This window comes from Rhodnius prolixus, unplaced genomic scaffold, assembly GCF_049639745.1.
Source record: "Rhodnius prolixus isolate KJV_2025 unplaced genomic scaffold, Rpr scaffold_7, whole genome shotgun sequence".
Taxonomy (NCBI): Eukaryota; Metazoa; Arthropoda; class Insecta; order Hemiptera; family Reduviidae; genus Rhodnius; species Rhodnius prolixus.
In genome coordinates, this window is record NW_027411582.1 from 19,044,087 (window position 1) to 19,069,029 (window position 24,943).

At 31.2% G+C, this 24,943-nt stretch overlaps 2 protein-coding genes across 5 annotated transcripts in view; both read right to left on the minus strand.

The window, feature by feature from the left end:
* Positions 1-91: 91 nt before the first annotated feature.
* On the minus strand, positions 92-14,595 carry LOC141447122 (cytochrome P450 4g15-like). Its single transcript, XM_074114337.1, has 5 exons — positions 14,352-14,595; positions 2,944-3,056; positions 2,263-2,500; positions 1,467-1,649; positions 92-1,333 (listed from the first exon to the last, which is right to left on the minus strand). The coding sequence occupies exons 1-5, from the start codon at positions 14,524-14,526 to the stop codon at positions 1,173-1,175; spliced, it is 870 nt and encodes a 289-aa protein (XP_073970438.1). The 5' UTR covers positions 14,527-14,595; the 3' UTR covers positions 92-1,172.
* LOC141447119 (cytochrome P450 4V2-like) overlaps positions 6,103-24,943 on the minus strand; it is a 37,545-nt gene continuing 18,704 nt past the window's right edge. Inside the window, exons 2-12 of one of the 4 annotated variants that reach the window (XM_074114326.1) lie at positions 24,700-24,815; positions 22,848-22,935; positions 22,586-22,774; positions 20,327-20,396; positions 20,092-20,221; positions 19,640-19,679; positions 19,458-19,570; positions 18,969-19,206; positions 18,010-18,192; positions 17,159-17,334; positions 16,313-16,693 (exon numbers count right to left, since the gene is read on the minus strand). In XM_074114326.1, the coding sequence (XP_073970427.1) occupies positions 17,174-17,334; positions 18,010-18,192; positions 18,969-19,206; positions 19,458-19,570; positions 19,640-19,679; positions 20,092-20,221; positions 20,327-20,396; positions 22,586-22,774; positions 22,848-22,935; positions 24,700-24,815 (1,328 nt within the window). In that variant the 3' untranslated portion in view covers positions 16,313-16,693; positions 17,159-17,173. Of the gene's footprint in view, positions 6,222-16,312; positions 16,694-17,158; positions 17,335-18,009; positions 18,193-18,968; positions 19,207-19,457; positions 19,571-19,639; positions 19,680-20,091; positions 20,222-20,326; positions 20,397-22,585; positions 22,775-22,847; positions 22,936-24,699; positions 24,816-24,943 lie in introns of those variants that run through there. The other 3 variants (XM_074114328.1, XM_074114325.1, XM_074114324.1) reach the window with 3 other exon arrangements.

A 24,943-nucleotide genomic window follows, 5' to 3' on the forward strand; every position in this document is an offset into this window, starting at 1 on the left:
TAAAAATAATAATTTTTATAAAATATTCCAAATAGGATTATGTTCAGGATCTTTCGGTTGAACTTTCTTTATTTTGTTGTCATCTGCTGAACGATGAGACCTCAACCAAATTTTTACATTATCATCTGGATTAAATAATTGTTGCGGTGGACTATTCATTTTTATAAATAGGAGATTTGTTAGATTTTCAATTAATATTCTATTTCTTTATTCATTTAAAATAATATTCATATTACTAAATCCGCGCTAGCACTCTGACGAACTGTAAGGAATAGTATTTATATAGAGAATTAAAATTTGTAAATCTTCAGGGATTTCTTTGTCTCCATTATCAATATAATCTCTAAACGCATTGATACATCGCGTTGTTGATGTTATTAAATTTAATCCGGTGCATAAAGACTCGATTTAATTTGCTCCATTGTCAGTTTCAATATCCGTTGGATCTAATACTCGAAATACATTTATTAAATTATTTTCTGTATAAGTCTTCGAGTCATATTGTTAATGAGACTAGTAAATTCTGTTAATAAAGGTAATTTCTTTATTATCCGTTAATGTGCATGTTTCGAATTATCGCATAACCGAATAACCAAATACAAGACTTACATTTACATAAATTAGAGAATTGAGAGCTGGATCTGACCTCCAAGCGACCAGATGTAGAAAATTGTATTCACGTAGTTTTTTTTTTTTTTTTTTTTTTTTTCAATACATCAATTTTCGTTAGAACAGAAATCATCTTTGGTTCCGGAACGCGTTCCTGTCCAAAAAGGAAGTACCGGAATGACGTTCCGGCTCGAAGACACCACTGCTCTCAACCCTTGGACAATGCCCGTTTTTACCTTAGACAGAGATTCAGATCTCAGTACGAGCATGATTTCATTTTGTACAGAATTCAAAAGCTCTTTTCTTCCTTGTAAAAGTTCTTGCGTCTCTAGTTAACTAGAGCAATGCATACATGAAGAGGTGAAAGATTTTCAAAGAGCACAGAATGCTTTGTAATCTCAAGCCCCAGAAATTGCAGAAAAAGTCGCTTGTCTTTGTCTGATCACAATGTCTGATCAGATAGTTGGGCTAAATTACTTATTTAATGAGCACAAATAAATATATATATAAAAGTAGTTTTATTTATTGTCAAAATGGTTGAAAATAAAGATTTCCGTTCAACATTAATTTCGTGGTTTAATCCGAACCATATACCCTTGGCTGACTTCCAGTAACAATGAATACTTATATTCCAATTTGTCAAATGTTAAGTCTGTTTCAAATTTAAATTTTCTTATTGCCGCAGATATGAGTATCTTAATTGATGCTATTGCGTAATTGCTTCCTGCAAATAAAATTAAAAAGTATTAATGAAATTTTAATTTATTAACAAAATAACAGCTGTTTTATTATTAGTTAATAAGTTTTAATAAAATTAATACTTATTAGGTATTAATGGCTAAGAAAAGTATCAATACCTGGACAAGATCTTGGACCCCAACTGAATGGAAAATATGTATTCTTCGGTCTCCTAGCACATTCTTCTGGTAGAAAGTGATCTGGATAGAATTCGTTTGGATGTGACCATAAAGTTGGATCTCTGTGTAGATAATAAAATAAAATGAAGGTTGTGCATCCTTTAGGAAGCTTGTAATCTCCTTCTGGAATATTGTTCAAGAGGAATATATTTGCAAAATGTATTTCTTTTCTTGTTGAGCAGTACCTATTGAAGGGAACAGTTATTTGAAACAAATAGAAGCCATTCGCAGAGGTTTTATCTACCTAATTGCTCTAAAGAATTTATTGTAATGGCCTATGTTTTTCTTTTTCTTAATCATTTCCAATATTCTCTTACATTGTGTTTTCTTTACATTTGTATCCAATTTAATTGTTTGTCAAAGTGGGAAAAACCCTATATAAACAAGAGTTAGCACTGGTTAACCATGAATACAAACAAATGTAAATGAATGCACATACAAATTCTGATGCAAATAAAAGAAAAATAGAATAAGACAAAGTGTACATAATATTTATTACAATCTTCAATGAGTTCCTCCTGATAAGTAAACAAATACAAAGCAGATCATTTGTTTATAATATTGTTACGCTAAACATAATTTACACAGAATAACTGAGATTTATAGGAAGGTAAAATGTTAGCACACTTATAGTGAACAATAATGCCAGCTTGCCTAACTGGGCTACTAGACAGACACTAATTACAAATGCTAATTACCTGTACTAATATCTGTGCTAATATCTTTTGTAACTTACCTAATTCTAAATCATTCGTTAGTTTCCTATAAATACCAGGTGGGCAATAAAGTCTCATAACTTCCTTCAATACCCTGGTCAAATACTCCATTTTAGATAATTGTTTCCATATAGGTGCCCCTTCAGTATTATCTCCTAAAATATCTAGTTGTTCTTGGTAGACAGCCTCTTGATGTTCAGGATATATGGCCAGCATTAATAAAATATAGGATATTGTTGCAGCTGATGTATCGAAACCCTGCAACAAATTTTTTCACGTAAAAGGTTTCTTAAAATAAATGTACATAGTTTGGTAGCATATTTCAAGACGCGCGGATTTAAAAATTAAGAGTTTAAATGACTTAATCAGGTTTATTTTTTTCATTTTTAACAATTAGATACAATCCAAGAACTGACCAGCAATCAAACCCACTACAACAAAACATAGCTCTGCGGGACTGGTCTCTAACCGTTTGGCTACCGCAGCGCCTAACTGAATTTATATATCGTAAAACAACCAATTTTAGGTATTATGTATTGTTTTTTATAGGACTATGCTTTGACTTATAACTTTTTAGTTAGATAAATAGTAAACATCATGTAGAGGAAGCTTTCTACTATTTCATTCATTCAAAAGCTTCTAATTTTTGTTCCAACGCTTCATGTTTAAATCCTTACAAAAAATAAAAATTTTATACTTACAGCTACAAGAAAATCGGTAGCAAGTTTTCCAGCCTCTTCCCAAGATAGTTTATAGTCATTCGCTTTTTGTATGAGAACATCAGAGTAGAAGGTTGGTTTATCATCAAAATCTTCTGAAATTAAGTTGTATTTCAAAATTAAAACTACTTATTCTGTTAAAAAAAAAAAAAAAAAAAGACCCTCACCTTGAAGCTTTTTTCTATTTTCTATTCTAGCTTCTAAAATCTATAAAAATAAAAAACAATAGGACTATAGTTAGGAAATATAAGCATAAAGTTTATAGATTTTAAATAAGTAAGTAGGTTTGTGCACTGCTGAACTAGATAGTACAAATAGTTTAAGAAATTAAATAATGAAAGAATCAATTAGGATTCTGCAATTACAAATAATTTATACTATATAAATTATAAATAAATTTTAATCCAGGTGTTGATTATCATTTCAAATAATGCAGACTATTGTAGAGGCCTGTAGTACTGCTACTAACCACTAGAATGCTGCACTATCCTTAACTTTGCTGGTTCAAACAATTAATTTTTTCATCTTCTTTAAAAACTATTGTATAAACAATATCTTTAATCAATATAATATGAATGCTATTGCAAAGTTACTACACAAGAGTGGCTATTTATATAAAATGGCTAGTGTGAAGAAGCCATTCTTTGATGATACACCGGCATTAAGACAGCTAAGAAGTTTAGGCTTTATCCTTGGCTACATTATTTTCAGACAACTTGCTGGTATTCTACGTTTCCTATACCATTCTTATTATAACGAACAAATTCGTATTCAAAACTCTTAGTGAAGGAGCTTCATGTCATCCGAAACGTAGATCACCATTAAAAATGTTTTTACAATGTAAACCTTTCTCTGATATTGCCGAACACCCTTCACTTGTAATTTAAAGCGTGATAAATTATAAATCAGATTTCTATCTTCTTTATTTTTTGTTAGAAAGCAAAAATATTGTATGGTCAGTGTGTAGCGTAAGGTTTAAAACATAATGAAGTGCTTCATTAATGTGTCGTAGAAGGTTACCAATTTTTATACCATTAGAATTCTTTCAACATCACTATTTCACATTGTAAGTTATATTGGACTATTCATCAGCTTATTAAGACATAAAATGAAAGTACAAAGTGATATCTTACATTTGTGAGTTATTATAGTATTAATTGTAAGAAATGTCCCGGGCTCCACAAACTTAATTGTTTACTCATTAACTTAGTAATTCTGTAGAAGAAGTAAATGGCTAAACCACTAACTCCACTCTACTCCGTACAGAAGAAAATAAAAAATATGTCGAAACATTTTTTGTTTTATTGACCAATTATCAGTAAAATATTATATTGATGACGGTCATGTTGCAATTGCGTTACAAATGTAAGATAAGCAGAAGATATTAAATATTTTTCAAGTTGCTTACCTCACAACTTAATTTCCAAAGTGATTTGCAAATTTCTTTCAAACGTTTGCCTTCATTCGAAATTGTTGCAAGAGGTAAATAAATAACGTTAATAAAATTCTTTACTACCTTTACAAGATTTTCTATAACACTGTTAAATTTTAAAATTGTCAATAACATTGTTGAATACATTATTTGGATATTTAAATTTTATAAAAGCAAAATTACCAATCAATTAGCTCTGATATGTTGTGATTATCTTTTTCAATCTCGTTCAAGTCATGCCCAAAAGTTGACACTAAATTAAACACAATTTTTTGTCATTAATAAAACTAGAAAAACATATCAGCATTTCTAATAGGTGTAATGTGCCAGTACTAAAAAGAAATATAATAGAATAGAATAAAATAGAAAAATCCTGTATTTCGTGTATTAACACATTACAGGGATTCTATTCTAATGACACTTAGATAATCTTGAAATTAATAATAATGTCAATACTAAAAAGTAAATAAAATACATGAACTCAAATAAATTTGCAACTGACATAATAACCAAAATAACAGTATGAAAGAAAAATAATAATAAATAGAAAATAATATTAAAACAATACAAATATAATAATAATAAGAAATAACTGGCACCAATAACCTTAGATGTTGACGCGCCTTAAATCATTAAAAAAAAAATAAGAAATAACTAAAAAGTGTTTTCTACATATAGTTTCTAAATAGTTTATTCCAAATGAATAGTTTTTAGAGCTACTATTCTATATTTAGGATAAACGATCTTATTTTGAGGGCTTCAATAAATGAAATAATACAATTTATTTAGATGGCCAAGAGACTCAATTATTAGCAATTTTCGGTATAAATTCATTTCATTTTTATTGTGTAGTACTTGAGGTAAATAATGTTTCCTGATAGGATCATAAATAGGGCACTGGATCAAGATAATGTTCCATACTTTACTAGAAAGAAATATCATTACCGGAGCTTTTTCTTTAAATTAGACTCAATAACTCAGCAATAAAACTTTATTAATCTAAAAGTTTGTAATAAAATTCGTTGGAACTGTTTTTCAGACAAAAAATAAATAAATAAATAAAAAATACAGAACGTGAAAAGGATAAGACTAGCGAAGATGAGAGATACCATGGTATTAAGATGATACCATGACTTAAATCAATAATAAAATTAGCACTTAAACCATTTTTTTTTAACTCAAGGGATCTCAAAATATAGGTTACAGGAGTGGGGAAATTAATATTTTTTCATGTTATTAGTTAGAACAATTTAAAGAGTACAACAGTGTGTGTTATACACTTACCGCTTAGGGCATCTGTTGTAAAGTTTGTAATGTAGTGTCTTACATTAAAATTTTCGCCAGTTTTAGCGTATTTGTTCAGTACATTGCATAGTTTTATAGATTTCTCATGGAACATGTCCAGATTTGATTCTACCATCTTTTTAGTTAGCAATTTATCTAATGGTTTACGAAGGTCTTGCCATTCTTTACCTAAGCGTACAAAATTTTTATTAGGTATTGATTTTTTTCTAATAAAGTATAAGAATCAAACATTATTTAATACCATTTCTAACGAATAAACCATTTCCTACTAATCCAATGAAGTCATACACTGAATCTTTTTCAATTGCAGCTGGGCTTGTCAGTATTTTCTGTAAAAATGTATGAGAATCTTGTAAAATATTTACTACATAGCTACAACGGTTAGATATAATACTCGTACATACCTCTATATATTTTGGATTCGTAACAATTATTGCTAGTTTAGCGCCTATCCAGAGTTTTATCATTCTAGCTGCTTGTACGCCATATTCATTACACAAATCAATCAAAAATTCAATGGCCTCTGAAAAGATAGTAATGACAATTTTCAAATTTGTTTGTCTATTTATTTAGCCAATTATTTATTAAAATTCATGATATAACTGAAGGCTGATAAAAAGGTAGGCGATTCCACCCAATGGAGGAAGACCTTAGTTATTATTAAATTATTGTATGGATAGAAAGTTAGTCGGAACTGACGAAATCTTGGAACCAACGACGATTTAATTAACGGCAATTTTTTAGAAAGGTCAATATTTTATATAAATGGATTTGACTGCAGGTTTTTCCTTCCTTATTCCCTGCAGTCTTATCCTACATTTCTTAGCCCTTCTACTAGCACAGGTTATGAAGGTTACAATGTTCTGTACATTAACACTTAGTGTATTTATTTATTTTTTTTTGTACATATTTATATTATAATAAAGATTTAATCTACTCTAAATGGGTTTGGATGGGCAGAATCGGAATCAAGGATTTCTTTTTTATAGCCTACATATACCTGAGACAAAAAGAATGTTGAGGTCGTTTTGTATGGTTAGATATGCAGTAAGGAGAATTGGTTATTTTTCGAAGAACGTTTGACTAGAATGATTTGATACACAGCGGGAATTGGAATACTTGATTGAACCACAGATGGTGTACCTCTAAGTCCTTAGGGATTATACGTTTGTCTTTGTATAAAACTCTTTTGTTTTTTGAAGAGAATTTAGAATGTCCGCCAAGAATTAGAAAAGTTTTTACCGCCCGTTTAATTCTTGCATGAAGAGTCTTCGTTGCAGGTGAGTGGCTTATATAGATAGAAACCAAGATAGTGAACTCTGACAACTGAAGAAATTAGATCAACTCTCATGGAGGAGAATAGATGGAAGCGTTGTCCTACGTGGGTGTATTTAGCGCGGTTGACATTGATCTTCCATCTTTTTATAGGATTGGTGATGGCAAGATGCCACAACAGGCTACAAAATTTAAAGAATTGACATTAGTATTGACTAAAAAGGAGGATTGTTCCTGGGTGGAAAGATAGGCCTGTGGTTTAGATTATGTAATTATGTCCCAACCTGTGGTACGCGAAAAATAACCAATAATGGCGGACATAGAATATTTAAAAAAAAATTAAATCATAAAAATATCATAGAAACGTTATTTCCTATAATTCAAAAAAATTATCGTAATTAATAATATTATACCGTAAAGTTGTTAATATGAACAGTAATAAGGTTAGTCTGTCTCAAGATATACGAGAAAAGAGATAATAGCAAATTTAACAGGGTTAAAATTGTCGGAGTATTTTCCAAATACCGAAAAACACAAATGATGATTGGATTTCAAACTCCGTCTATAAAGAAAATTTAGGAAAAGCTACATCATTATCGATAAAAGATAAAGGTAATTTAATAGAATTATCACGTGACAGAACTTGAATGATAACTATGTAAAGATCTGCTTAAAGAGACTGGATTGTAATGAGTAAGCTCTATCCAAGCAACATTAAATTTAATTGATACACTTACAGTTAGTTGAATGCTTAAAAGAAATTAATTTAGAAGACTTGGGCACAAATATAATAATCCTAAAAAAGAACTTTGTAAATTTATTATTAATCTTGAAGAGAAAAATTTGTATATAATTTTAAATTATTTAAAAAAAGTTTTAAAACTAAGATTTTACAAAGTTTATAAAGTGAACGTGAACTCCTTTGTAACAGATAGTTTGTATCTCTTTACAAATACAGATAATAGTAGTAAAATAACACACTCGGAATAACAAATTTCAGGAAATACAATAATTTTTACGAAGTGGTACAATTTAGCATGCTGTGCTACTACCAAGTGGTACGTGAGCCAAAAAAGGTTGGGAAAAGCTGATGTAAGGGAAAGAAGTAAAGGGTCTTCGTTGAGCTGTCGTTTGGGAATGTAGTGGATTATGAAGAGCATGAATGACCCGGTTTTGAGCGATTGATCAGGTAAGATTTGAGAATCACGAAATAAGCGAAGATAAGGATTTCCTTGTGCTTCCATTACAAAGCTTCCAGTCTATCAAACTATTAAATGCACTTTCTTATGCAACACAGTACGATACCTTGACGATTAGAATAACGAATGACCGATCAGTAATCGAAAATTCAAAATTAAAATGAGAAGAATGAATTACTTCCTTCTAGCACTACTGTAATAAACATTCAAAACTTATACTAACAAAGTTTATTCAACAACACTTGGATTATAATCTGGAAATACGGAAATCAGATAAACATTTTTAAGTTTATACTCCAATTATTTTACAATTTAATATTATCCACCAAAAAACTAATGTTCTGTTTTATTCTGAGACAGAACAACACCACTCATCAATGGTTTATGATTTAATAATATGAAGCTATGAAATTTCTATCTGGCCATTCTAACCCTGCCATTCATCACTATTTATTTTTGAATCTATCTGTCGTTCCCATTTAATTTTTGAGGCGGCGTTCCATTCGCGATTTCCACGGCATTGAAAACCAGAATATAAGTTGTGCTTCTTGAGGGACACCGTTGGATGATGTTTATTAACACTAGAAGCAGTGTTCCCTCTAAGCTGTGCGCGTGTGTGCGGGCACATAAATTTAAACATAGCGCACAGGAAAAATATTTGCGCGCACAAAAATTTTTTGATTAAAACGAAACAAAGTAACCGATTGCAGGAACATATGGGTATGCTGATGAGAGTAAAATCATATATGAATGACGGAAACAATGTAAATTTAAGTTAAGTTTATGCAGAATGGTTAAAACCAAACGGCTGGAGAGAGAAGTTATAAAATAAATGCCATTCATAAAAAATGTAATCCTTAATTTTAAAATTGTTCAATAATAAGTAATTGTGAATTGTTGTTCTTGTCTGTTTGTTTTGACGAATGTGTTAATTTAAAAAATTAAAAGCAGACAACGTTATCACTAAGGAACGGATTTTTATGTATTTAAAAATGCCAAATATTTAATTAAAATATGCATTTATTTTCGTCAATTATGTGGAAAATATGTGATTTACTTAAAATATTTTCTGGAATATTTAAGTAAAATGGACATTTTTTTTATGAAAATGGAATTTTGGGGGGGGGGGGGTAAGTTATAATTATTTATACAAGAAAAGAACATTTTTACACTTTGTAATAGGAACAAAATAATTTGTTTTTACAAGTTATAATGATTTATACAACAAAGAACATTTTTACTATTTATAAAAAGATGTGTTAAATTTTCAATTTTGAAAACTTCACTCTTCGAAATTGTTTGCAACCACATGAAACTTCAAATGTTGGAACGTAAAGTGACGACGATCTGGGCGTAAGATGGACTTGTAACGACTAAAATACTTTGAAATGAGGATTTTTAAGTTTGTGGAAAGGGATATCTGCTCTAACCAAAGCCCGACACAGATCTGTACTCAGAGTAGACTTACTTGATGATGGAGATGTAAGGAAGGCTTGATAGGACGTCCTCTCTTTCTTTCTGTTTTTATTCTCTATGTGCGATCCGGTGGCAATATGTTGGGTGACTTGGGAACGTTGAAAGCAAGAAACGCGCTTGTCACAAGCTGTACAGTACAAAATGTCTCCATCACTTCGAAAAAGTTCTGCTGGAAACTCGCGAAGATATTTAGCAACCAGTTGTTTGTTTGAGGCCGATGTTCGTGGCATTTCACCCAAAAAAGAATACACTAAGTGACCGTACGAAATGAATTGGACACTTCAACGAACGAGCTGAAAGAACAGACAACTTCAAAGAACTAACAAGTGCCCGTCACTGTTTAGCAGCATTCTGTGTAAATTACAATAACCATTGTACCCACTGTGATTCACAGCCCTACAGTCTGTGGTTCACAGTTCCTGTCAACCACCTCCCAATTATGAAAATATGCCCAAAATGAAAAATATGAAAAAATATGTACATATTTTGATTAAATATGTAGAAATATTTATTTATTTTAATCAAATATGTAGAAATATTTATTTATTTTAATCAAATATGTATAAATATGCGATAACATCCAAATATGTGGAAATATGTGAAATAAAAGTAGACTCAAACGGCTTAAAAAGTGTCAGTATGAATACTTCTAGTTGAAAAACGTCTGTAAATTGCCTAGAAAAAAATATGTAAATACATACGAATCCGTTCCCTAGTTATCACATTGTAAGTATTTAAATTTTGTTATTTTCCATTTGAATGGAAAAAGGAAACCACAGTAATCAGCTAAATTCTGTCTTCACGATCTAATGATTTGTCTTCATTTTAGGGTAGCTTTTTCATTGTGTTCCGTTGTATTGTATGTAGTACAAGTGGTATGCTGTACGATCCAGTCAATGCGTATAAGCAGCAAGTTGGTTCAAAATTTGGCTGAATATTAATACTATTATTGTATTGTCTTTTTTGCACTTTTTTAAATTGCCGCACAAAATTTGTTTATTTTGGAAAAAAGTGCACACACTTAAAAAAGTGCGCACACAGGTCACAAAAAATTAGAGGGAACACTGACTAGGAGATATCTTGGTAAGACTACCTCACATTTCAACAATAAACACTTATGAATTTATATAGTATAATTTGGGTTAAAAAATTTAGATAAAGACCTACCTTGGGTTTTATTAAATATTAGATACCCTTCTGTTTAATTATAATCATCAGATATCCTTAATATAATTCCAGAAATTTCGCCCATTTATTTTGAGGAAAACTAGCAAAAATGAAGTAATCAATCATTTAATAACTGACTGTCAAAGATATAAAATATATATAATTATTTCCGTAATAATAACATTTATCTTTTATTTGTTTTCTTGAAACAATACGTAATGAACTTGCTTTTTCAATTTAATTTCTATTTTTCCTCAACATTGTACAAACTTGAAGCTATAATTTCTACCTTGAAGTAATAGTATTTATCAATTAATAAGCTTATTTAAATGTAATATGTAGTTATAGGAATTGGTTTTAAGGGTGAATAATCTTATAAAGCTATAATCAAAGTTGCCGAGCACAAAATGTATAATATTATAAGAGTTATGTAATTGTTCGTTAGAAGCAAGAGGTGCCTATTTAACAGATGACTGGGGTTGCAGGAAGGAATTTATACAATCCGCCTACAAGTCATGCCTGGACGATGAGAGTGGAACTGACCTTTTACACAGCTTAATTCATTTTATAGTCAGTCAGAAGGAACAGTATGAATCATCTACGATATCTTTTCAATTAGGTATTTTCTTCAATTGCTACAACAACCCTGCGGTTGATTGTTACACTCATGAAATTTATTTTAAATCAATAAACTTCTTATTTATTTATTTATTTATTGGAGTTCTTAAAGTCAGTATTTTTCTTTGATAAGTAGAACCGTATACATAAGTTTCAGAAACTTTAAGTGAAGTTAGTGCTAAATAAAGGTTATAGAAAATGTTACTTTAGGAACAAAAACGTATTTATAGTTAAAAATATTCTATCCCAATCTAACTTTAAATTCTAATAACTATATATTTCATTTAAATAAGCTTATTAAATGATCTATATAACCTCTAAAAGGCAGGAATTATAACTTCTAGTTGGTAAAAAGTTGAAGGAAAATAAACAATTTTAAATTTATCTTTTGTTTGTAATTTTTCTTATGTTTTTAAGTTAATTTTCAAGCTAATGTTAATTAAAGTTAATGTTTCAACTTAACAGACATAAATGTACTGTAGAGTCGAATAAACTAACAAATTATAGTACTTTTAGATATCTTAAGCTTTAGGAGTTCCTTTAAAGTTAATAGAAAAGAAATCCATTAAAATGAAATTGATTGTTGATGTTTTATTCTGAAATACGATTTGTTAGGATCTTTTTATTCTTCTTCTTTGGGTTCAAAGATGAAGTATTGTAATTAATATACGAAAGTATTAGTTAATGTGAATGTATAAAAAGGACAAGATTCTGTTATTAGGATGTGCATTAGAAACTGATGTCTCATTATAAAAGTTTCACTAATACAAAAAGAACCATCGGTATGTCAAACAGAATTCAATCTATCATAATTAAGGAACGGATTTTTATGTATTTAAAAATGCCAAATATTTAATTAAAATATGCATTTATTTTCGTCAATTATGTGGAAAATATGTGATTTTCTTAAAATATTTTCTGGAATATTTAAGTAAAATGGACATTTTTTTTTATGAAAATGGATTTTTTTTTGGGGGGGCAAGTTATAATTATTTACACAAGAAAAGAACATTTTTACAATTTATAATAATTTATTAGGAACAAAATAATTTGTTTTTACAAGTTATAATGATTTATACAACAAAGAACATTTTTACTATTTATAAAAAGATGTGTTAAATTTTCAATTTTGAAAACTTCACTCTTCGAAATTGTTTGCAACCACATGAAACTTCAAATGTTGGAACGTAAAGTGACGACGATCTGGGCGTAAGATGGACTTGTAACGACTAAAATCCTTTGAAATGAGGATTTTTAAGTTTGTGGAAAGGGATATCTGCTCTAACCAAAGCCCGACACAGATTTGTACTCAGAGTAGACTTACTTGATGATGGAGATGTAAGGAAGGCTTGATAGGACGTCCTCTCTTTATTTCTGTTTTTATTCTCTATGTGCGATCCGGTGGCAATATGTTGGGTGACTTGGGAACGTTGAGAGCAAGAAACGCGCTTGTCACAAGCTGTACAGTACAAAATGTCTCCATCACTTCGAAAAAGTTCTGCTGGAAACTCGCGAAGATATTTAGCAACCAGTTGTTTGTTTGAGGCCGATGTTCGTGGCATTTCACCCAAAAAAGAATACACTAAGTGACCGTACGAAATGAATTGGACACTTCAACGAACGAGCTGAAAGAACAGACAACTTCAAAGAACTAACAAGTGCCCGTCACTGTTTAGCAGCATTCTGTGTAAATTACAATAACCATTGTACCCACTGTGATTCACAGCCCTACAGTCTGTGGTTCACAGTTCCTGTCAACCACCTCCCAATTATGAAAATATGCCCAAAATGAAAAATATGAAAAAATATGTACATATTTTGATTAAATATGTAGAAATATTTATTTATTTTAATCAAATATGAATAAATATGCGATAACATCCAAATATGTGGAAATATGTGAAATAACAGTAGACTCAAACGGCTTAAAAAGGGTCTGTATGAATACTTCTAGTTGAATAATGTCTGTAAATTGCCTAGAAAAAAATATGTAAATACATACGAATCCGTTCCCTAATCATAATCAACCAGTTCTATGTAGTTAATAATTTATTATTAGGAGAATCTCCATATAATTCTCAAAAATGGAACACCATTGTGTTCCGCAGAGAGACAAAAAATACATTCTAGTAATTTTCAGTTAGCCGGAGTTTCAAGATTGAAGAAGTTCACTTACTCTAGTATAAGACAAAATGACGGATGTCTAATATCCCAAATTATTAAAAAGAAAAAAAAAACTAACTTGGTTTGAACTTATCTAAAGGGTGAGCAACTCCTGATTATCACACCTGTCTTCATCTCTTTAGAAGGAAGGAACAAAGGTATTCCAAACATAATTTATGGATATTATAACTAATGTCCTAGACCCTAGAGGATTTAATTGGAAATTGTTTGAGATAATTGGAGGAAGCTGGTGAACATTTTTTGAGTCATCAAAACCTTTACCAAATATGAAAATTAAAAACAAAAATAAATCTCTCATGTTTTAAACCAATTTGAATTTTTGTAAACATTGTCCCATAATACTTTTTCGTTCAGATTACTTCATCTAACAGATTTTCGTGGTGGGGAAATAACAATTTAGCATAATATTCGTTTAACATTTTGCGTCTAGTTATATTTTTAACATTGACGATTATTTATTTAAAAAGATTACTTTACAAGAGAAGGTATAACTTGAAGACAAACGTAATTTCTTTTTGCATCTTTGCAATTAAATTTCAAACTTACAACTTTTAACAACCACTTTTCCAGAAACATGTTAATTTTTTTTTTTAAAATGATTTTTAATTTGTAGGAAAAAAACGTAAGACTTCTTGAGTTGTTCCAATCAAATCCAAGGTAGACAGATAGATTTAAGTATTAGAAATATTTGTTCTAAAGGGCATTAAAGAATAATATTGAAACAAATTATTTACCTTTAGGAGTGTTAATTTTAGCAAGAAGTAGACCATTTCCAACAATTGGCCAAGGTTTTGGGCCAGGTATATTGTAAGTCATATTCGCTGCTCTAATTGCCCAAATGATGCATTTCATTATACGCCAGATTAAGAATACTACCAATGATATTACAAGTACACTCAATACTACCATATTATAACCCTTATACAACTGTCCTACCGGACAGTTTTAAAAAAGAATTACTATAAACTGAAGCAGTTAACTGAAATTTTCAGTCTTTTAACTGTTTGCCATAACCTTGAATGTGACAAATCATAGTAGAGGACAATTGAGAGAAGAACATTTTGAAATCGTAATTACCGACTTGTAGGCTATCATTTCTAATATACCACTATTATTTTTTTGAGTGTTTCATTTTCCTGGACATCATTCGAAAGATCAATTAAATCACAATTCTTCCAGTCTTGTTTGAACTTATTCGACTTCTAATGAAACAAAAGGCAGTCATAAGGTACGTTATTGCGCCCAAATTATGTTTTATGTATTTCTAAGACCGAAAGCGCTTAATCAGATAGCTTTATCTGTCACTGCTTCTAATTATGTACTAAAGTATTTTTTTTTTTTTTTTTGTTATCGTGCCAAGAATATAAATAAATGAGGCGCCACGATAGCTGAACGGTTAGAGTTAAGGCCCGCAAAGCTAAGATGTATTGTGGTAAAAGGTTCTATTGCCGGTCTAGGCCTTGGATTTCATATAATGGTTAACTAAATAATTCATTGTCAACTATGTTCGCTAGTCGCTTCCGTCAATGACACCTAATTTGTTGGTAGCTGGATGTAAATCCTGCCTGAAAAGATAGGCTTTACTTTACTTTACTTACTTTTTATAATTAAAGTGACCAACAACATTTTCAATATTAATAATTAATGTTTTGTAAAGTTGAGGAACTCTGTTTCTATTAATTAGGAGCTTTGTTTTGTTTTCTTCCCTTTTTTGTGCAATATGCGAAATTTTGAGAGCTAAATTTTAATTTACTTTTCTATCATGTACCTTATTATTTTGTAACTACATTATTTAATTATTTTTTATTTTGCAAAAGTTATTATTCTTAATTGTAATACTGAGAATGTCAAAACTCCATGCTAACAGGTGTATTCTTATAGCAATAAATATATTCTTCTTCTATAAATAAAGTGTAACTAAATATATATATTTTTTTAATCATTTATTTAGTTACAATAAACGCATTGCGTTATAAGCAACAAGGGCAACAGTAAGCAACACATCACGCATATCAGAGTGGAGAAGTTAGTTTTTGAAGTTACACTCCAATAACATTCTACATTCTACTGACACCCTTCATCAGAGAGGAGATCGCGAGGCCACTGTCTTTTAAGACGTCAAGAAGTGTTGTCTGGAAATGTTCTGGAAGATAGATGTTGTACAAGTGGATTGTGATGAGATTGAAGGCTAAGATGGAATTTTCTGTATCGTGTTTTTTTTGAACAACTTGTGTGATGAAAGGAATGTTCAAGTCTATGTGTATGGTTTGTTTGGTGACGTAGAAAGGAGCGTTTACTATTAGAGCGAAGAATTTTAGACTTCAAGGAGTGGATCTTTTGCTGATTTGAGCGTTTAGTTAAACCTCCACAGTTCGATGCTTAACTAAAAATAGAAATAAAGTTATTTATAAACTACTTTCGAATCACTGAAGATTTCTTTAATCCATATTAATCCGTAATTAATTCCTTACAAGACCACAACCATTAATTTCCGAATTAATCTGCCCCCGTTTCCACACCAACTTATCCAGCAATCCCAATCCTATTGCTCAAGATATCTCTTCCATTTTACTCCATAACCCTGTAATCTTTTGATTTGATCATTCCAGTTTCTAATTCCTGGAGAATAAAAAATATTGAAGCAAAAGATAGTGTTACATAACTTATAATTTTATTTATTATAAAGTATAGAATGGATAGAATTGCAATATTTGCGGTGATAAATTATTTTTATTTTGCAATATATTCTATGTGTATTACATTAATTATATTTAATTTGTCATATTTAATTATAATTGCAACACAATTTGAATCATCACTCACTTAGTGCTGACAACCATTAAATTTCAATATTTACATTATTTATTAACCACATCACAAATTCTCAGTCATATTATTATTTCAAACCTAATAATGATGTCAAATGAAACTTATTTGAAATCTTCATTATATTGTCAATAAAACAAACTAACATTTCTTGAAGAAATAAAGGAATTAGGACGAACTATTTCAAACATTATTGGAGAATTATATATTATTATTATATGTCTTTCTAATCGCCATTATTTATGAAACCCTATAAAAAATAATTTAATGAGAAAAAATAAATAAATAAATCTATTCATTGAAGAGAGAAGAAAAATTTTTCAGGGCTCCAAATGTGTCTGAAACTAATCTTTGGAGAAAATAGTTAGCTTTCAATGGCTGTAGAGATTTGGCCGATGACAACCATCAGAAAAATAACGAGGAATAGCCGCAAACACTTCTGCCGTTGTTGGCTGCTTAGGTCTCACAATACGATAGAATGCTTAGGCACCGTAATACTGGCCAAAATATGTCCAAAAAAAAATCACCAAAAACAAAAACACATTTTTATCCCAAGAGCGGGTTCAGTGTCTCTGAATTCTGTGAAACAAAATTTCTTGAAGGCATTGTTGTAGCCTCTAAAATTATTTACTCCTTGCAAAAATCTTATTAAATAAAAAAACATTGTTTTTGTTAATTTAACTAAAAAAAAAAAAATAAATAAAAAAATGCTCACTTTAATTTGACCCTTTCATTTTCTTGGTTTGACCCTCACCATAAATCCTTGGCTGACCTCAAGTAACAAAGAATACTTGTATTCCAGATTGTCAAACGTTAAGTCAGTTTCAAATTTATACTCCCTTATTAAAGTTGATACAAGTGTCTTAATTGCTATCATGGCATAAACACTACCTAAAAAGAAAAATAAATAATAATAAAACAATAATAACAGATAGATATATATATGTAATTCTTCCGACTTATCTGAAAAGCATCAAAGAATTTACCAAAACTGTCAGTACAATTTTCGATCGCATATATCTTAAAAGGGAAGGGATTAGCTATGCGGTTTCTAGATAGAATGTCGGCATATGTGGTAAGTTGACAAAAGCTTGTGTTCACTTGCAAAGAAGGAATTTCGAAAAATGTTTTGAGTCCAAAATGGATTTGCGGCCAAGGCCGATTGTTAACTCTCATATTATTCATTCTTTTCATTAAGGATTTGGTGGAAGAGTATTTCTCTGTCGCTTTATTTTTAGGAAGTTCATATAAAATTGTGTCCAAGTGCTGATGATACAGTTTTTGATGACAACCAAACTTTTTACTAAATCTAAAACTTCATGTTTTCTGTACCACATACTTTATAATAAAAAAGACACTTATCATTTTGTCAAAATTAAGCAATGTATCCAAATTAGCTGAGGACAAAAAAAAAAAGAAGATATTTATCCAGCAATATTCAGAAAGTGACCAGTTTACTAACAATATCAACGCAGATGTTTACAATCATAAAGAAGCATGGATGCTCAGAGAAAGTTTATTGTTATTTTGTAATATTAAATATGCATATACAACATTCTGACTAACCTGGGCAGGACCTTGGTCCCCAGCTGAATGGGTAGTATGCATTTTTCGGCCTTTTTGCGCACTCTTCTGGCAGAAAATGATCTGGATAGAACTTTTCTGGTTGTGACCAAAAAGTTGGGTTTCTATGTAAAGAGTAGAAGGAGATAATAACCGTGCATCCCTTGGGAAGTTTGTAGTCTTGTCCTATAAATAAAGACTTCTTTTACAAATCTCACATGTATTTAGTGATAAAAAAGTACAAACTTAAAAATGTGGAATGACGTTTAAAATTTAGATTTTCTCTTTTACAAAAAATAAAAAATAGCAGCGCTGGCGTTTGATTACCGTCTAGTTTCATAAATACATCGTTATTTATTTTAATAATGTATAAGCTCTATACGTTTGCATCTACGAGTATAACGCTTCTTTTATTTAGTGTGCTTAACTGTGCAATTTCAAAGCAATAAAAGCGTAATAAGAGGTGTTATTTCTCTTTCATTTATTTATATTCTCGGTTAAATAAACTATTTTTTTTTTTTATAATTTTAATTCTTCATTAATTTACACCTTGAAAACTGGGTAAGTAGAAAGCTGACTTTAATTAATTTAATTTAATTAAATTTTAATTAATTCTACTATTGATTTGGTAGCATCTAATCAAACGAGATTAATAAATAACAAATTGCCGATTGTAAATCGAAACAAGCATCCCAAAAGCAGTAGTTTAAATTAACTATTAAAAGCAATGAAGTAACGGCTTAACTAAAAGTTTTATTTTTCAGATTTGAATTATGAGAACGCAGCGCATCAGGGATTGTGTTTAGAGTTGAAATTGAAATAAAGTAAAAAAAAAATCAATCCAATAATGTGCTTTAATAAAAGTAAATTGTAATGTAAACTAAAAATTATTAAGAAATTTAAGTTTTAGAGCAAAGTCCGTAAAGTCATAAACCGAAAGGAATTCTAGTTGATAATCTTACCTAAATCCAAATCATTTCTAACATGCCTCAATATTGCAAGTGGGCAATAGAGACGCATCACTTCTTTTACCACTCTAGTCAAATAAACCATTTTGGATAGTTGTTCCCATGTTGGTGCCACTTCAGGATCTTCTCCTAAAATATCAAGTTGTTCTTGATAGACAGCTTCTTGATGTTCAGGAAACATAGCCAACATCAATATAATGTAGGATGTGGTCACAGCTGATGTGTCGAATCCCTACAGCAAATCATATCATAATTATATCAAAAGCCTATAGTTAATAATTAAACTAAAAAGCTTATTCCCCCTTAGACTACTTTGGGTTGACTTTCCAAATTGAACCTAGTAAGGGAGTTCAGCAATCCACCTGTGGCTATAACCTTCCCTATTTGTTATGATTTTTAGTTGATTAATGTTTTTTCGTCAGAAGCATTTAACCTGTTTTCAAAAAGGTTACCCATTATTATCATTAAATATTTCTTACTTACAGCTACAAGAAAATCGGTAGCAAGTTTTCCAGTCTCTTCCCAAGACAGTCTATAGTCTTTCGCTTTTTGAATGAGCACATCTGAGTAGAAGGTTGGTTGCCCATCTGTTTCTTCTGCAATACAGTTTTATTTATAATAATGTGAAACAATTTATTTCTGGTAAACAATGGCGTAAAACCTACCTCCCAGTTCTTTTCTAGTTTCTATTCTAGCTTGCAAAATCTGTAAAAAAAAAAAGTTCTATCAATTTATGATGGCTTTCTTAGTCCCATAAAAAATTATTATAAATTTCTTCACTTTCTAAATTTGTTGGGATTAAAAATAACTTCAATGATGGTTATCGAGCAGTTGAAAAAAGTTTATTTTATTATTTCTGAGCCTACAATTCTTCCTCCTTCTCATTGCCTACATACTGATAGTAAAGGTTAAAACAAGAGCATATTTAAACAACCTTTCTCATTGTGGCATACTAATTTTAGGAAAAAACAAAGAAAGGAAGGAAATGATTATTTGCATAAAAACGTAAATTTTGTTCGCTTTGTATGGTAATGAAGAAGACAATTTAATGAGGTAAAAAATAATTTACTGTCCCATCGTAAGAAATTGACTATTTAGTTGATAATGTAAATCATACCTCACAAGATAATTTCCAAAGATATGCGCTCAGTTTCTGTACATTTCTGCCATTCTTCGAATAATTCACCCAAGGAAAGTAGATATAATGAAGAAAGTTAGTCATCACTTTAGTCATCTCATCTAAAATCCTTTCAATTCAATCAAATTTTAATTAAATATTTTTATTTCGCTTATTTTTTTTTTATTATAATTATTTTTTTTTTACTACAATTAGTATTCATGAACAAAACTACCTTTCCATATGTTTAAAAATATTACGATTATCGTTTTCTAGTTCGTTTATATCATGACCAAAATTTGAAACTGAAAGAAAATAAATAACATTAATAAAACTAGAATATATTAAAAATAATCATTTAACATTTCTGGCATAAATTAACTGTATAAATCTTTTATTTGGGCATGCCTGGACTGCTGTCATCTATTGGGCTTGTGCAATAGACAATTATGATCTAATCCTAAGGTCGAAAGATGAACAAAAATAAAATAAAAAATATCTGGATTTTCTAATATTCTTTTTTGTAAAAATTCTTTAGTTTTGAGAGGGGTTATTAGGCTTCTCTCTAAAGTCCCACTTTAGTGTGTTGTACTGGCTTGCCAGAGTATAAAATTGCTAATAGAATGTTCCACTTTACCAAGTAGAATTTTCGATTTTTTAAAATTTCCACGCTAACCGTACCTACAATTCTACTTAAACACAACATAGTGATTAAAAATACATAAATTTACAAATTTTACTGGAAATATTTGTAGGCCAGCCGCTGACTCTTCCTAATTCTCACTTACTTGAGCAATGATTCTGTACGCACACACACATTCACACACACTCACGCACACACACTCACAGAGAGATATGACCAATAAACTATTTGACATAAGCTAAAGTAACGATAGCCAATCTTACCATTAATCAGAATAGATTCACAGGATAGATTCTTTAATAAATTATTTAATAACATCAATTACATTCATCTTACGCTCATTACATGAGTGGCAACTTTTGATGTACAGCTCAACATCTCTAGTCATCTCGGGCCAAAAAAAATTCTCTTTGGATACGAGTTAACGTCCTCTCTATACAGGGATGGCCGGACCAGGGCGCGTCATGATGGGCTTTAATAATACGAATTCTCTGTTTAGCTGGTACCATTATTTGCCACTGGTTTTTCTGGGCTTTACCATCTGTCCAGTATAAGAGCCCAGATTCGTGCACATAGATTTTTTCTGGCCAGGTCTTCCTAGTTTGGCTACACCAACGATCTTCGGATTGCTCTTGCCCGAGCTGGTCGCTTCCCCCCGTGGCCCACTGCACTTCCTTTAGCTACTCTGACTTGGAAGCTGACGCGACCCTTCAACTTAACCCGTCAGCGTTAAGATGTTTAATCCCTGGCTTATGTTCCACGTCGTATACGAATTCGGATAATCTCAAGGAACAACGTGTCAATTTCGCGGAGGTGTCTTTCAGGCTCAATTTCAACGCAGCATGGTATGTGACAAGTCTAAATTTTCGACCTAGAAGATAACAGCGGAATTGTGTTGTGGCCCAGACCACTGCTAGCAGTTCTCTTTCCGTGGTAGAATACTTTTGCTCAGCTGGAGTTAGTTGACGGCTAGCATACGCCACTGGTCTTTCTTGCCCTTCACATAGTTGGGAGAGAACTGCTCCTAACGCTATCCCCGAAGCGTCAGTCGCTAATATAAAGCTGTCTCTAAAATCTGGGTATACTAGTACTGACGAGGAGCAAAGTGCTCTCTTCAAAACCTCAAACGCAGACTGCTCCTTCTTGCCCCAGGTGAACATCCACATCCTTCTTAAGTAATGAGGTAAGTGGTTCAGCAAGGTCCGCAAACCCCTTTATAAAGCGGCGGTAATACCCCGCAAGACCCAAAAAACTCTTTACCTCTTTTGCCGAGGTAGGAGTAGGATAAGAGTTTATGGCCACCAATTTGCTAGGATCTGGTTTTACGCCTTCCGAAGTAACTTTGTGAGCTATAACTCTGTGTATAGTAGTCAGAGAAAGTAGTGTATTTACACATTTGTTGTTCACACCAGAGTTTTTAATGAAATAATCGTTATTCCCAACTTTTCAGTTTTCATTACATTACTACAGAAAATATTGAATTGAACTAATACTAAAACTGATCCATGTCTGGCAGACTTTTTATCAATTTGTAAACATGGAATGATTTTATATTAGAGAATGCAAGCGCCTATTACATGTTACAATACTTAAATTCATCCCATGCTTGCAATTATAGCAGTACTTAAGTTATATTTATGTTCAAATATGTCTTACGCTTCTAGTGGATCAGAAGCCAAAACTTTGCAAAAGAAAAGTTTGGAAGCCAAAACTTATTTTAGCAAAACATTATTGCAATTAGTAGAGAATGTTTTGACTCTAGCAATCTCAATAACTGCTTTGAAGAAAAATATTTATAGTAAAATTTTTATCAAAATTAACATTAAAAAAAAAGAAAACTTTTTTGCTTACCACAAAGAGTATCTAATGCGAAATTTGTTGAATAGTGTCTGAAATTTAAACTTTCTTTGGTATTAGAATATTTTTTCAGCACTTTACAAAGCTTCAGGGATTTCTCATGGAACATACTAATATTTGATTCTATCATCTTTTTAGTTAACAATTTATTCAATGGTTTTCGCAATTCTTCCCATTTTCGACCTGGACAAAAAAATAAAATATAGAAAGTATTGTTATTTAATAAAATATATTGAATACTAAATGAAGAAAATACCATTTCTAACGAATAAACCATTTCCGACTAATCCAATAAAACTGTAGAAACCACCTTTGTTCAATGTTTCTGTACTTGTCAGCACTGTCTGTAAATGAATATATGATGTTATATATTATATATTTTAATTTTATGATTACATATTAGGAATACGAGTATATTATTTGTTTTATGAATCAAGTTTCTGTGCAACTAGCGTTTAAGGTTATATGTTCAATTTTGGAAGTAATACAGACGACAACAAATTGAGTTTCCTGAGAACGAAAGAGGAAGGCCCAGGAATATTATGTTATATCATAAATTCACGATATCGACACTTATCGACTAAAAATCCTTGAAGACATACCTACTACATACAGCATTATTGATTAAATAGCGATGTTCAGCAATAGAAACGTGCGCATCATTTGAAAAATTGAGACTAGTCTTATTCTGAACTGATCAAGTTGTTAGTCTCAATTTACCAAACTGGACCGTACAGTCAAGAAGTTGAAGAAGTAACTAGCTGTAGAATTCAGTACAAATTATAAGATGTAAAGAATGTGTTTTCTTGAAGACCTTGACTTTCCAGTGGGTATTAAAACAGCGCTGAAGAAACTGAGGTTGTATCCTTGGCTTTCACATAAAAGTTCACAAAACAAATCTAGTCATGGTTTTTTTTATATTAAGTGTGGACAGAAGTAGCTAACATCTTAAACATAACCTTTTACATCAGAAACTGCGGAGGTTTCAAGAAAGAGCTGATAGCCGGGGATAGCTTTAAACGTTGCGTTTCTAGTCTGAAATTCCTGTTGCCTTCAACAGGGACAATGTGGGAGGTCTTTTAGGCGATTATTATGGAAGGAGCGATTCCATTCACTCTGATACTGGGGCGAAAACTGGCGGTTGCACACCGGAGAAAACTTTCATTTAGCCCTTAATTTGGGGCTACTACGCTGCCCACACTACTAGCCACTACTGATCAAATCTACCTTTAGTTGGAAGTTTGAAATCTAAAGAAGTCTGTTGACAAATTATTTTAAAAAGATGCGCATAGAAACCAAGAGTATTTAATAAACGCTTTCCGCCACACTATCGGGACTCTCCTAACATTGTTCTCTGTTGCCTATCGTGACAAGCCAATGTAAACCTTTTTCTACATAAAATGCAAAAATGTAGTGAGTCCCAACAGTTAGGTACATAGTATCAACTTCATCAAAATCAGATAGGTTGTACCAGATTGAAAACGATGCAGTTTGGTTGAGTACAAATGAAGGAAGGAAAAGCCTAGGGATTTATAACTAGGAAGAGCGAAGTTTTGAAGGGATGGTCGGCATGAATTGCAGTGTTGATTAAGGTGACAGTGACCTAGATTTGATGCAGGAGAAGCGGTGAGAAGAAGATTAGGTACTTGATGGAGGCCAAATCAGAAGACCGCAGACCAAGATTGGGCTATTTGGATTACATCGGGCGATTGGCGTAAAAGCGAGGTCAGGCTAAGGCCTTCTATCAGAAAATTAGCAAATAACAGAGAAGAGTACATACGATGGTTAAAGAGCTAGGTTATCTAAAGCTCGACGCTGAAAGGCATTAGAGCGAACACAAAGAAGAAGAAGAAAAAAAAGGAAATCTTAGTTGTCAAACTATGAGATTGTCTCTCTGTTTACTAAAATACCCTGGCCGTAGAGGTATCTCAACTGGTTCACTGATGGCTGATTGGATCTCTTTTCTATTCTATTCTATTCAAGCAGCTGCTCCAATCTAATCCTCTGAAGACGCTAATCGTAGGTATTCTAATCTACTCTCCTAAGCTATAGCAAGTTCGTTACAAAACTGTTAGTCGTAATTAATGTAATATAGTAAAACTAGATACCTCAATGTACTTCGAATTCAAAACAAATACCAAAAGTATAGGTCCAATCCACATTTTCATCAATCCTGGTGATAAACTGTATTCTTTATGTAGGCCAGTTGCGAGGCTAAAACTGTCTGCAATAAAAAATAAAAAAAATTAGGCTTATGCACATTATATTTTTTTCAACTCTTAAATTAGTATTAAAGCTTTAACAACAAAATTAGTTCATTAGTCGAACGGCCCGTCCTGGGCAAAATTTTGA